The sequence below is a fragment of the Lagopus leucura genome, unplaced genomic scaffold, assembly GCF_019238085.1.
Source record: "Lagopus leucura isolate 7727_CA_CO unplaced genomic scaffold, USGS_WTPT01 Super-Scaffold_100001, whole genome shotgun sequence".
Classification (NCBI taxonomy): Eukaryota; Metazoa; Chordata; class Aves; order Galliformes; family Phasianidae; genus Lagopus; species Lagopus leucura.
The window spans coordinates 98,425,709-98,439,555 of record NW_024962262.1 but is presented as its reverse complement, the minus strand read 5'-3'; the positions used below and the strand labels follow the sequence as shown (position 1 = coordinate 98,439,555).

Here is a 13,847-nt window from a genome sequence, read left to right as displayed (position 1 = left end):
GACTATTATAGGAAAATAAAGGTGACTGCAGAGCAGAAACCAGCACGGTGAAAAGTACACCTAGAGCTGCATGCTCAGGCTGGCAGGGCAGGTCTTCATGAAGGACAATTCAGGCATGCAGAAGAAACGAGCCCATTGCCTTTTTGTCACACAAGAGAGCACTGTGCTGGCCCTGACTTGGCTCCCCAGCATAACTGGAGGCAGAATACTTACTTTCTTTAACAGATTCTACTTTTACTTGAACTCAGAGTTGAGAACATCAAGATTATAGTTAGGAAAGAGGGACAAACTATCAGCTGTGCTACGATCTGTGCAGAAGGAGAACCTACTATCTGGTACACCCACCAAGCAAAACTGAGGTAAAGGAGTCCTACCAAACCAAAGTGCTACTAAAAGCATTATGAGGTGACAAATTCTCACGGGAGATCATGGAAGAAGTAGTGCTTGGTCAAGAAGCATTGCCCTAAGCTGAACAACTTTCTTTATCAGTAGTTTTGTGCAAGCAAGAACACCTATACACTTCTTATGCTTGTTCCTCTGCTTATGTTAGGTAAACCCACAGGATAGCTCCATCACGACATAACAAAGATGTCATTTTGCACTGTCACAGCTAAAAGATAACTTAAGGATCATGAGTCAGGCTATGCTGATACTGCAGGATGCTGACTCTAGGAGCTACTTAAGAACACGCTTAAATAACAAAAATAAACATTAGAACAGCCCAGCACTGAAATCTGGTCTATGGCTCAATCCATAGCTGAACCAAAATAAAGCTGAACTAGATTTTAAATGGTTTCTAAACTTGCAAACTTCCAAGAAAACCCATCTGCATGGATCAGTCAGCCTTCCCTATGACAAGCCCTCATGACATTCCTCATTGTAGCTTTGCCAAGTCTCTGCACGGATTATACAAAGTGCATAGAAATGAACAAAATTGCCCACATACAGCTGTAGAACAGATTGCAGGATTGCCATATCCTAGCTACCTCTTAACAAACTAAAATCAAACAGAAGGCTGAGATTTTTTTCTGGTGCACATTACATCCTCCATATCCAAAATGAGGCAAATCTTATCAGTGAAATCTTTGTCTTCTTTATTAGAAAAAAAAAAAAAAAAAGTAATGGCAAGAATAAGTCATGTGCGAACCACTTTTTCAAGTTTGATATTGCATTCTATGCTGCTAGCAAGTTTGATAAATAAGTTGAGATTTCCCCCTCCTCCCTGGAGCAAGGATTGTTCATTGAAAATGCTCTTGAGTAACCGAGCAGAATTAGAGACTTATTCATCAAGACAGATAATTCGGCCACAAATGTTCATCCTGTCTCTTGTCCTACGTAGCGACAAGATGCAAGATGACAATGCTGGAAAAGGCAGAGCTCAGTTTTTCACACAAGTGTGATACTAGGAAATAACTCATCAATTCAGCAGAAGTTTACTGTGGTGAACGCCTCGCTTAAACATGAACCTGGTGCTTCGAAGGACTGAGCGTTTTGCCTGATAGCTGCTTGGTAGCTGGTAGGCAAAGCTTACTTCTGCCACCACAATTTACACTGGCTCTCATTGCTAAGGACACACATCAAAACGTCCCTCCTTTCAAAAGAGTGCGCTTTAATTCCACCCCTCCCATTTGATGGCATTCAGAGATGTTGTCCCCTCGCAACTGTGAAAATTTATGGACAGCAAAAGCGTCACAACAAGGCAAAGGCCATTTACATTAGCCAAAAAACCAAAACAGCCATGTGAACCACAATCCTTCTCCTACGTAATTTGCATCCTCTTCCTGGTCTCACCCTGTTTTTCCTTATCTTGATTCAACAAAAAAACACAATACAACTGCTCGGTAATCAAACAGGCTCCAGTTAGAGCAAGAAATGGCCAGTTCCCATACAATGGGCAGGAGAGCAAAGCTGCATTTAATGGCACTCCAACTTAACACAGTGTGGCTAGGTACATCAGCGTGATCTGCCCTGCCCAAGGGCTGGTGTGAAAGTAAATAATCCCAACAGCTGCTCACACAAGCACTCCGTAGATGACAACTGACCAAATTCTTCAGGCCACTGGCTCCCTGCATATGTAGTTGAAACAAATCTGAGAGGGAACTACAAATTCAAAAGGCTATGGAAAGAAATGAGCAGAACATGCAACTAGATACCTCTGAAAACCAGGGTTTTCAATTGATTCCATGGTTAAACAGCAGCAAAAGTAAAAACAGAACTAAAATCCTATGCATCTCAAGTACCAGAAAGAAAGAGTAAAGTTCACAAGAATTGGGAATATTGAGAACAAAATATAGGCTGCCTGGTAGCTTTAGACTGATGAGTACGCAATACAGCACGCAGTGTATTTGTATACTGTTGTATGCTTCCTGGATCCTTATTATTTGTTCTGGAAAGGCTGCTGATTCAAATGCTGAACATTTGAAGTTCATTGAAAGTCTTGCATTTGTTTAATGCTTCAAGGACTTCTAAATTGTGTGTGGTCTATGTTTCTGTTTTTACAGTTAGGAATACAATAGCAAAGATTGCTTTTGCAGTGGCCTGTGCCCTCAAGAGTGACCAGGGAATCTGGTTGGATCTTTGTTCTTAGTTCCACTTTGAGGAAGAGTAAAATGTAACATAACAGAAGACCTGGTATGTTATCTATCATGCAAGACCATTTGTTTTCTTTAGCATATATACTTTAAAGTACTGACATATATGAAGTGCTCTGGCATCTGCTCAAGCCTCTAGATACTTAAGGAGAATGTTTAAATTCACAAGGAATACACAAAGATATGAAAGCTCTGTTAACCGGCTCTTTAAAACAGAGCACTGCTCCCATTTATTCGGATTCAGAGAATAAATATCACTGGATACAGGAGGGAAAGGTAGTTAGGCTATTTATCACCTCTCTTTCAGGTAATGAAAACAAACATTCAGATTCTGCTATTCCTTGCCAAAGCGTTTAGGCAGAACCCCCGAAGATAAAGTCTACAGTTCCGTGTGTTTGCACAGCACTTTGAAGAAAGAGGTGTAAATGCCAATTAGTGTTTTTGTCTATTCTACCAACACAAGTGTTAGTAGCAACAACAACAGATACTTTGTTATGCTAAAGCCCCAAAGTGTTTCCAGTCTTTCAACATCAATCAGCGCCAACTGAAGCCGGTAGTAAATTGATTCTCACATTCCACTGCTGCCCGTTTTTGTTAGAAATGATTTGTGATAGATATGGTGGAATATATTGATTAGTACTGACAGTCCCAGTTTCCCAGGCGCTTTGTAGCACTGCCATTCCAAACTGACCTGCTTTCCACCTTGTCAATTTTCTTCTGTGGCATCCGTTATAAATGTCCGTTCTATTATGAGATAGCTTCAGTGCCCTCCAGAAAACAAAAGGGTCAGGCAAATAAAATCAGTACAATAAAATAGGTTTACAGTGTTCCAAAAGAGTTTGTTTTTATTGAGAGATATTTTGTGTCGGGGGAGAAAAGGCACAAAATAAGTTACAAAGACGTTATATGAAGGTACATGTGTCAGAGGCAGTATCAGAGCTGTTACTAGTCACCTAAAAGTGAGCTTTCCTCTACAAAAAAAATCTTAAAATATTATATTTATTTCAAGTGATCAAAACCGTTCAGAAATTAACTGAGAATAAAGACCACCAATATTAACTTTTGATTAAATTCACCTGGGCTTAGCAACATCTCTTCCTCTGTCTTGAAATAAATACCTAATGTTACAGAATTATTATTATTTTTAAAAAATTCATGTTATATATTATAAATTAAAAACCTGATATTTACCCTTAGTACCACCAGTGGAGCACAGTACATATGGGTAAGGCAGTATGCATAGGAAATACATTAAGAAAACAAAACAGGTAAGTGCAATTACTCTGAATATTTCTACACTTGTTGCTATGGTCCCTTGCTTACGGGAAAGAACATCTTAAAAAGTGATGGACCCAACAGCTGTTCACAGAATGCATGGACATAACCCCATAAAAGGTCTATTATGGAAAAGCTCATGATGCCTTAACTGTGGCTTCTCAGATCAAGTATTCTAAACAGAGACTTCTCATCAGTACAACTTTGAATTAACAACAGCGCATGGATACAACTAAAGAAGTACTCTGACATTTATCAGTCTGTGTTTTAATGCTGGAAGGCTCGTAACAGTCAGTATTCAAGTCCCCCCCCAGAAATATTTAAAAATATGCACACCACCTATTTACAATTTGATTCACTGCTGCAAACAAAAATCGATTCCCTGTACTGCCTCTTTTCTGTTACTCACCTCTGGGCTAACCAGGACTTTATGTCTACAAGATACAGAGACTGCAGAAAGATTTGATTTCATGATGATGAAGGCTTAAGCAGAGAGAAGGAAGCTTACCCCTTTGGCTGTTCTTCTGGTCAAGTGGAAATCTAAGATCTGTCTTCTGAAATCAGTAAGAATGCAAACATGTAACCAGACACAGAACTTGGCTATAAATGTCTGCTTATATCCTTAGGAGTTTCATTTATTTGACCTAAGACGATAGAAACACAAAAGGAATATGGTGCCAAGTTTTGCTCGTAGTAACTGTCAGCCCTTTAAGGACTCGATCTGAAAGAAAGCATTGTGGAGTCATGTATTAGGCACACCTGTCAAGAGTTTTGGTAGTGGAGGTCACCTAGGGTCCCATACAGCTGGTTGCCCTGGACCTTGTCTTGATGGCTTTTGAACACTGCCAACAACTCCATAACCTCTCTGTCAATCTGTGGCAGTGATAGGTTATCCTAGCAGTAAAAAAAATTAAAAAAAAAAAAAAAAAAAAAAAAAAAGGAAAAAAAAAGAAAAAGAAAAAAGGTGTTTCTATATGCTTAGGCAGATGCACATGCCTTTCAGTTTGGGCCCATTGCCTATTTCGGTCATTAGGCACTGACCCATTTCATCCCAATGTTCCACACAATCCAAGGAGGTTGTGGCACATCTAAAATATTTAAAAGCATATTTAAGAGAAAAAGACAATATTTATAGAAGGAGGAGGAAAAAAAAAAAAAATAAGAGAAGACTATGCCAGCACAGGATAGGAGAGGGGTGACAGCAGGGTAGAAGAAACGCCAAAAAAGAACTGTAGCCCAAGCAGGGGCTGAGAGGATGAGACGTAGAAGGAGACGCAGCTCTAAAGGGCACTGAATCCAGTGAGGAAACCCACAGTAGAGCAGCAGAGAAAGAAATAAGGAGCAAGTATGACAGCTAGTACGATGTGCTGATCCTAATCTCCCAAGCTACTTGTTGCCTTGCTGAAGGAACTAAGAGTAATATCCAACCAAGGGACAGGAGACCACCAAGATGGCAATGGAAGAGCATCCAGAGAGAAGCAGCATCTCTCCCCATTTGTTTTTCTCTGCCTCAATACCAACAGCAATAAATAGAAGCTCTTTAATTGGCAATAAGTTAAATTTCCCAACTCAAAACTTCCTCCCCCTCAAGTTATCCCCTCAATGGAGATTAGCACAAAAATAAAAGTTTCTTGTCCTTAATTTTTTGCCCTTAACAACAGTGCAAACAAGAGAACCCAGATTCTAAAAGGTGCAATAACTCTGGTCCTCCAAAAGCATAAGCATTTTAAGCTAATTTTGAAAAGCCTTTAAATAAAACTCTTAAAAGCACAAGTCTTCCTTCTGTTTAAATCATGGATTACTACATAAATTAAAAAAAATGGAAATATTTTATATTATCTAAAAATCTATTAAATACAGAAGTGACAAAAAAGCTCAACTTAAGGAGGTAGTAGCTTAAAAAATGGAAGTAAAATTAGATTCAAGAAGGAAAGTAGTGCAACAAATATATCCATATGAAAAATATATTCCTGGTTGCTAAAAGACCTTCATATTTTTAACAAGAACAGATGGAGAACTGGATTAAACTCTGGGGAGTGAGGTGAGTCTAGTACTGAAAAACTGTCATTTGGAGTCATATTTGACATCACAGAAGTGCAATAAACTCTTTTACTACAAACCACACAGCAGTTCTATATTAGAAAGCTTTTAACCAGTTTGAAACAATGATTTTTTTCCCCTGCAAGCTGCTATCAGAAATGTCTGTTTCCCAGTCAAGTTTCCATCATTTTAAAATATTTTGTTTGAACATGGATGTACTAGATACTTCTCCTGGGATATCTTTCAGAAAAAGTTAACTGTTCCAGTATAGGCAAAGATGTTCTTATTGCCACATTTTCTTGCCTACCTGCTGCAGCGGGTGTAATACAAGCATCTCAGATGTGTTGGCGAGCATTAACTTGCATGTAAAAGATCATCATTCTCTAAAGGCTTTTGTAATTGAAGATGGGCAGGCAATTGTTTAAATGTACTCCATTCTATGAGCTTACTAACTCAGAAGCAAACAGGCTCTGCAGATTTCTCTAATTGACAAGAGGTGCATACTCAGCTCTTCTACAAATCCTACACTTTCTCCTTTCACAAAACACAAAATATTTAATTGAACTGAAAAAGGAAAGACAAGCAAAGGTAACTTTCCATCCCCTAACGCTCTGGAGATGCTTGTATGCACCAGTTTTGGCAGGTTGCATGGAGGAATTCCAAATGAATGCAGCTAGAACTAGTATTGGACCATTGCTTTCCAGCAAAAGCAGTCTTTGGCACATACATCATTCAGTTCTATGATGTTACTTTACACACAGTCCCATATCAAGTTGATTGAGGAAATTAAAAAGCCTTTCATAATACAGGCACTTACAATAAATTAGAGCAGAATAAAAATCTACTCTCCATTAGGCAACACAAGAGCTTTTTTTCCAGGATAACAGGAGCTAGTAGTACCAAAATAAGATGAGAAAGTTCAGTAAATTCAGACTGTCAGGGTGAAAATTCTGCACACCTCTATTAGACTGAAATAACTGTAGCACCTGGATAATCTGGTTAAGGTTAACATAGACTGGACAAGGCATTAAAAAGACACGGCATGGAAAATTCTGTATAAACTTGTTCACACTCCAATTCTATGCTCAGATGTCACAAGTTTTCTTACACAGGTCTTTCATTCACTTAATACATCTTGCAACAAAATACGAGCTGTGAGACTCAAAATAACTGTCCTGTTTGGTAAACAGCTGCATATAGACATTCCTGACACAGGCGTTGAGTATGTCAGGCCAGACTGACTTCTACCATCAAATAACAGTACTGCTGCTCATGAGCTCTTCAGACATATTTACCACCATGCTCGCAAATTGCACAGATGCCTAGATACACTATATGTCAGAGAGCATGATTAGAGGCAGCTCTAAGAGTGGGAAAGGTAATCAGTACTCCATCCTTCAGCTGAAACAAAATATTCCTATATTTCTAAAATGAAGTACAGTAACTTATCAAACAAAAAATACACTTTCTTCACTCTCGTTTTTGAATTTTCTACATCTATACTTACAATAGAAAAGTGCATGAATGGAGAAGTAAGTTTGATAACAAGTTGAAGACTGATTAAAATCAAAGAACCACAAATATTCAACTCAGGTTCTGCAAAGTAATCTCCCCACCTGAACTGTCACATCTTACTCTTCCTACTGAGCACTGTGTGGACATGATGTCCTGTGTTGCCAGTAGCAGATGACACAAAAACTATGGACAAAGAATGGCTAACAGTTCCTGTCTGCCTCTCAGGGAAACTTACTCTACATACCATATAAGAGAGGAAAATAAGCAGCTAAAAAATGTGCTGGATCTTGGCAGCATGCTAATAATGCCAGGCTTACCACTGTTTGCTTTCAAGTAAGCGGGCTTTATGTCTTCAAAAGTCATCAACAACGAAACCAAACCTGATGCTTTTCCAACTATCCATAATTCAAAATGTGAACACAGAACTAAAAATATCTTTTGAATAAATATACTCAACATTCCATGCTTTTCCAAGTACCTTATTTAGAGAAATTTTCAACCAGGCATAAGGGCCAAATATAGGCAGAAAAAATATCCAGCCAAGATGAAAGTGCCCTTGCTACAACAATGATGCAGCAGTCTGGAAGAAAAACTGAAGACACTTTTTCTACAGGGATTGAAGTTCCCTACTGTACCCACAGCCAATGTGTGAATCAAATTCAGATCAAGTGGGAGTACTACATGCTGCACTCTGTAGCCTCTGGGCTGCCTGCTGCACCAAGCAGGGTAGTTACGTTTTCCTCAGTGCTATAGTTCTAATGAACAAAGGTCAAGCAGCTAGCTGTAAACTTCAGATACTGTTCAGTTTCACTTCCTTTCAGTGTAAATGAACTTCCCAGTTTAACTGCAATAAGTTCAACTGACAACTCTTTTTTTTTTTTTTTTTTTTTTTTTTTAAATTCCATTTTCTAAATCTACTATTCACATACAAAAATGTCTCACAAGGTCAACAGCTCTTTTCACTTTGTTAGTGACCTCAAATATAAAAACTAGCAAACAACTCATGGAAATCAATCTTAATAAATAGCAAGCAAGTAGTTAGAGGATAAAAGTTGAATCTTCCTAAGGCCTTATTTTTTAGTCACAACATTGCACTTGCTCATACTTCAAGATTTTTGTATCCTTCTAACTAAACAAAGTGTAGTGTAAACTAAAGAATGAAGTTGTCTTCCTCAACAAGGTCAAGTAATCCAGTAAACACTGGCTTAAAGAGTTTAAGAGCAAAAGAATTTTAAACAGATATTAGCAGCTTTCTGCAATAATCCTACAAAATGTAACAGCAGCCCATGGCTCCTCTTGTCCCTTAATGCTTACATTTCTTCCACAAATGAAGATGCAGATAGGTCCATAGAAATGAGCTAAATACCCTAAAAACACACTTCACCTTACACAGTATGCGATAAAGACCTCACCTGTGTACCACTTAGGAAATTACATCCTTAAACAGAGTTACTTCACTGCACGGGCAGAGAAGTTGCTAAGCTTTAATATTTATAGAAAAGTGAAGACAAAGTAGAAGGAGGCAAAGCTACAAACAGCAGTTCTGAGATGTGGGAAATGTGGCAAATCTATGCATAAGGCAGCCCAAGAGAATGTTTGGTCGATAGAGGAGAGAGAAATCAGCAACATCCTCTATATCTACGATGTTACGGACTCTTCCCAGCCTTTCATCATCACAAAGTTCATCGATAGGCCATGAACTGATCAGCTGTACCTTGTAATTCTACACAGGTGCCCACATGCCTGAAGGAGAAACTCTATGTTGATAGTTGCCTCTCCCCCACTCAATATGTAAAAGCCATTTTAACATACAATTTCATAAGTTCGTTCCTCCTGGGGTAGCACACAAAATATTGTGCAATCACTTTCATTCCACAAAAACCAAAAAAGTGAACATTTTCAAGTTCATCAGTTTAGGATGACTCAAAATCAACCCTCTGAAAATACAAAAGCACCGACGATCTGCACAAATAGTTGATAATTTTCTGTTTCAGAAATGCATTATCCTTCCCTTGCTATCATTCAAATGTAGTCTGTGCATTCTCTCTCATTCCTACCCACAAGTATTTGAATGGCTGTCTCACATGAAAAGAAACAGTGGTGTAATTAATCTTAACAGTATTTAAACTCCCTTCCTACTCAGGAAAGACACAGGCACTTGCCCAGTTACATTCCCTGATAGGTGGTTTCCAGTACTCTCATCTCAGAGCTGGACTGACTGGACAAGGAAGAAAAAAAAAAAAAGAGAACAAGTCTGTGTTTCTTCTTTTCATTACTTGATCATATGGGTCTCTTCATTAGCATCATAGAATTCCTCATCTTCACTTCCACTTCCTGCAGAATAGTCCTTGTCTCCAGACTAGAAAGAGAAATGAAGTAAATTGGTTAACAAAGAAGCCATCAAAAAAATCTGAAAATAAATGAACACAAAGCACTATACCTCTATTAGAAGGTTGGTAGAGAATTGGTAGAGAAAAGACGAGTCAATACACTGTTAACACTTTGTGAATCTAGATTTGTTTGTACTTTTAATTCTTCAAAATCTCTTGGAAAGAGTTGGCTTATACTGGATGGACTTTCCTGGCTCTATCAGTATACCACAGAAAATCCATGCATGAGAGAAAATGGCTAGGATGGTTCTGAAGTGGCAGTCTACTCAGCTTTCTTCACTTAAGCCCAAGGACTCTACTCTCCTGCGAGCAACTGGAGACAGAGCTTCAGAACACAAAGATCATTTGATCAGGTAAAGGTTTCTGCATTCTGAATTATTACTTCTTCATGTGTAGCATGGGCATTTTTCTATGCAAGTTAAATTTAAAAAGATCCCTCTCTGATATTAAACAAAGGTGTTATGGAAAAGGAAAAACATTACGGGTTTGTATGGGCAGAAAATAAACTCTGACAGGCATATTTACACCAGCTGGAGTCCTTTCAATAGCATAATTCATATCACCTACCCAAACTAAAATCAACTATTATAATTAACTGATTTTTATTTTGCCGCTGTGGCATTTTTCCACTGAACCAGTATGGATTATCCAAGTAATGATTAGTCTACTGCTAGCATACTCCATTTAATTTAAATGAATATTTAGGATTTTTTCCACTATGCTTACATCTATTCTAAGACTTCTGGCTGACTAATCATATGCAAAGAAGGGTGAGAAAGTAGGTGAAAAACAGAAATGGAAATCATACTCCTGACTGACAGAACCACACAAGCGAAATCTGTAGCTTTAGATCTGTCTTCAGTGGAGTTTTGCTATGGCAATGTGTGTAACTGCAAAAGAATTTCAAACAGTTTGAGGACTAGAAACTGTCAGAAGATATAAAGGGAATCACGTTATGCTTCTTTTTTATTTCTAAAATGATTTGAGGAGAATCAGACCATCACTGGATGCCACCCAACTTGAATATCACATTTGTGTACATTAACAGGGACAAAACCTCAGTTCTGGGCATCTAGAATGCATGTTATCCTTAAAGTGGTACAAAAGGACAGCGGATTCCACAGGGGAAATTCAGGATATGCCAAATAAACTCTATCACTTCCTAATAACAGCTTCACAGACCTCACTGTGGCCTTGTCAAATAGGGTTAATGTTTTACAGCTTCCCATTTTAACAGCACTTTCTTCGTATAAAACTATATATATATATATATATATATATATATATATATATAATATAGATAATTTCTATGTCTATATTTATTTTATATTTATTATATACATATATAAATGACAATAAATAATCTTGTTCAAGATTTTTAGAAGGCCTGAAGAAATGCAAGGACAGAAAACTTAATCTTTAGAAGACTGTTTTGAAAGTGAATCCAGTTGCATGCATATTTATAGATGTACATCACCCCCAAATGGTGATACTGACCTTATTAGGCTAGCAGGAAAAAAATGATGTTTTTCCCCTCCTCTGAATTAAAACAACTGTACTGCTTGCTAGAATCACTTTCTGTTAGTAAGCCATCTAGGTTAAGATGCAATAATAATGTAATTACCAAAATAATAGCTGGTACAAACTTGACATCAATATATGGTTGGACTCGATGATTTCTGGAGGTCCCTTCCAACCCCTATGATTCTGTGCAATTCTGAGATTCATATGATAGACTTGTTTTGCTAGCAAGAATTTTCCTTAACATCTACCACTTCTCAGAAATGTCAATGGCCAGCTGTATATGAAGCATATCATAGCAATCTGTCTTAAGAGTCAAGTCCTTCATCCAGCCCCCAAAAAAGTCCATGCTTTCGGCCCCAAAGGGATAAATTAACCCAGTTATGTTTCAGCCTGCATTTCCATGGAACAATTCAGATGGGATAGTAAGGTTACTGAGCTATCTTAAGCATCTCCTATTCTAGGACTATCCTAGGACCTATTCTCCACAGGCCAAAAATTACTATCCTAGAGAATTCAGAGTGGGACGTGCAAGCTGAAAGTTGAAATGCTAGGGAAAAGAATTATTAATAATAAAATACCTGCGAGCCATCTAGGGTTTGCAGTGACATGGCTTCATCCCCCAGTCTCCAGTATGAGCATATCTGTAGGTCTGAAATAGTTTCTAGCAGAGGGCTGTTCAAGGTTTCAGGCAACAATAAACTTAAGAGCCCAGACAATAAACCAGTTGCTCCAAATACAATGTAAGGCAGAGACCACTGCACAGATTTCTAGAATCAAAAGCAGAGAGAATTATCAGTAGAAAGTAGATTGGTTCCAGTTAGTGCATGCTGCATACTCAAACAGTTAACCTTTACAATCACTCCAAGTGACAATTCTCAGGAATATAATGAACTCATACCCTTGAAACTTTTATGCTCATATTCAAGTTACAAAATCTGAAGGTTAGCCCTCAGTGTGCTTACTAAAAAAAAAAAGAAAAGAAAGAAAGGCTAATAGTATCCTGGATTGTGAAAGGTGAACCTCACCCTCTACTCAGCACTGGTGAGGCTATGCCTGGAGTTCTGTATCCAATTCTGGGCTGTCCAGTACAAGAGAGAATCCAACAAAGAGACATAAAGGTGATAATGGGACTGGAGCATCTCACATACAAGAGAAGGCTGAAACAGCTGGATCTATTTAGGTTATACAAGGTACAGGAGGATTTTATCAACACACGAGGGCTACTCCAAAAGTAATATCTCCTATTTTATTACACTGGCCCATAACATCAGAATCACAGAATGGCCAGGGTTGGAATGCACCTCAAGGATCATGAACCTCCAACCTCTCTGCCATAGGCAGGGCCACCAACCTCCACATTTAATACCAGACCAGGCTGCCCAGGGTCCCATCCAACCTGGCCTTGAACACCTCCAGGGACGGGGCATCCACAACCTCTCTGGACAGCCAGGTCCAGACCTCCAACAGCTGTCATTCTTGTACTGGGGGCTCCAGACCTGGACACAGTACTCCAGATGGGGCCTCACAAGAGCAGAGAAGCAGATGTTGATTGTATAGCAATAGAAGTTGAACCTTCCTGCCACTATTCTGTTACATTTCTCTGCTGTTGGCAGCAGATGGGCAGTCTGACCAAGTGGCATCTGACATGAAAGTGCAGATGAAGCAAAGGGGTGTCATTGAATTCTTCCATGCAGGAAAAGAAGGCACCCACTGACATTCATCAACAGTTGATGAACATTTATGGAGATCAAACAGAAAGAAGTGAGCACAGTGAGGCAGTGGGTGTTGCATTTCAGCAGTGGCAACAGCAACATGAAAGACAAACCACGTTCTGGATGGTCATACACAGCTGTCGCAACACAAAAATGAAGAGAATCTCAATTGGCTCATCTGCATGAGCTGGCAGATTACAACCAGAGACCAGCATACAGAGCTGAACACCAGTGTGCTGGAAACAACAGCAGCAACACTGGAATATTGCAAAGTTTGTGTCTGGTTGATCCCACAAATGCTCACACAAGAACAGAATGAACACCAGATGCAAGTTTGTCAGGACCTACTGAACAAATATGAGGTTGAAAGCGATTGATTCCTGGATTGCATCTTAACTGGTGACAAGATGTGGTGTCATCACTATGAGCCAGAATCAAAACGGGAATCAGTGGTGTGGCGATGTGCAAATTTCCCCATTGAAAAAGTAGTTCAAGCCCTTAGTGGGTAAAGTGATGCACACTGTCTTTCAGAATAATAAAAAAAAGATGGTTCTCCAGGATCTCCTGGAACCTGGACAAAGCATCAGCTCTGATCAATACATTGCAATGCTGACTAAATTGAAGGCTCAGACTTCCAGAGTCATGGCAGAGAAGACAGCCTTTCTCTTGCAACACAAAAACACCAGGCCCCATAACAGTTTGATGGCTATGGAACACATTGGCAATCCTGGCTGTACTGTCCTACCACACCCACCGTACAGTCCAGATTTGGCACCTTCTGACTCCATCTATTTGGGCCA

General features: G+C 39.0%; 1 protein-coding gene across 1 annotated transcript in view; it reads right to left on the bottom strand.

Moving 5' to 3' along the window:
* Positions 1–3,409: 3,409 nt before the first annotated feature.
* Positions 3,410–13,847, bottom strand: part of SLC22A15 (solute carrier family 22 member 15) — a 37,618-nt gene continuing 27,180 nt past the window's right edge. The window contains exons 11-12 of the mRNA XM_042868085.1: positions 11,914–12,102; positions 3,410–9,780 (exon numbers count right to left, since the gene is read on the bottom strand). Coding sequence (XP_042724019.1) covers positions 9,694–9,780; positions 11,914–12,102 — 276 coding nt within the window. The 3' untranslated portion in view covers positions 3,410–9,693. The remainder of the gene's footprint in view (positions 9,781–11,913; positions 12,103–13,847) is intronic.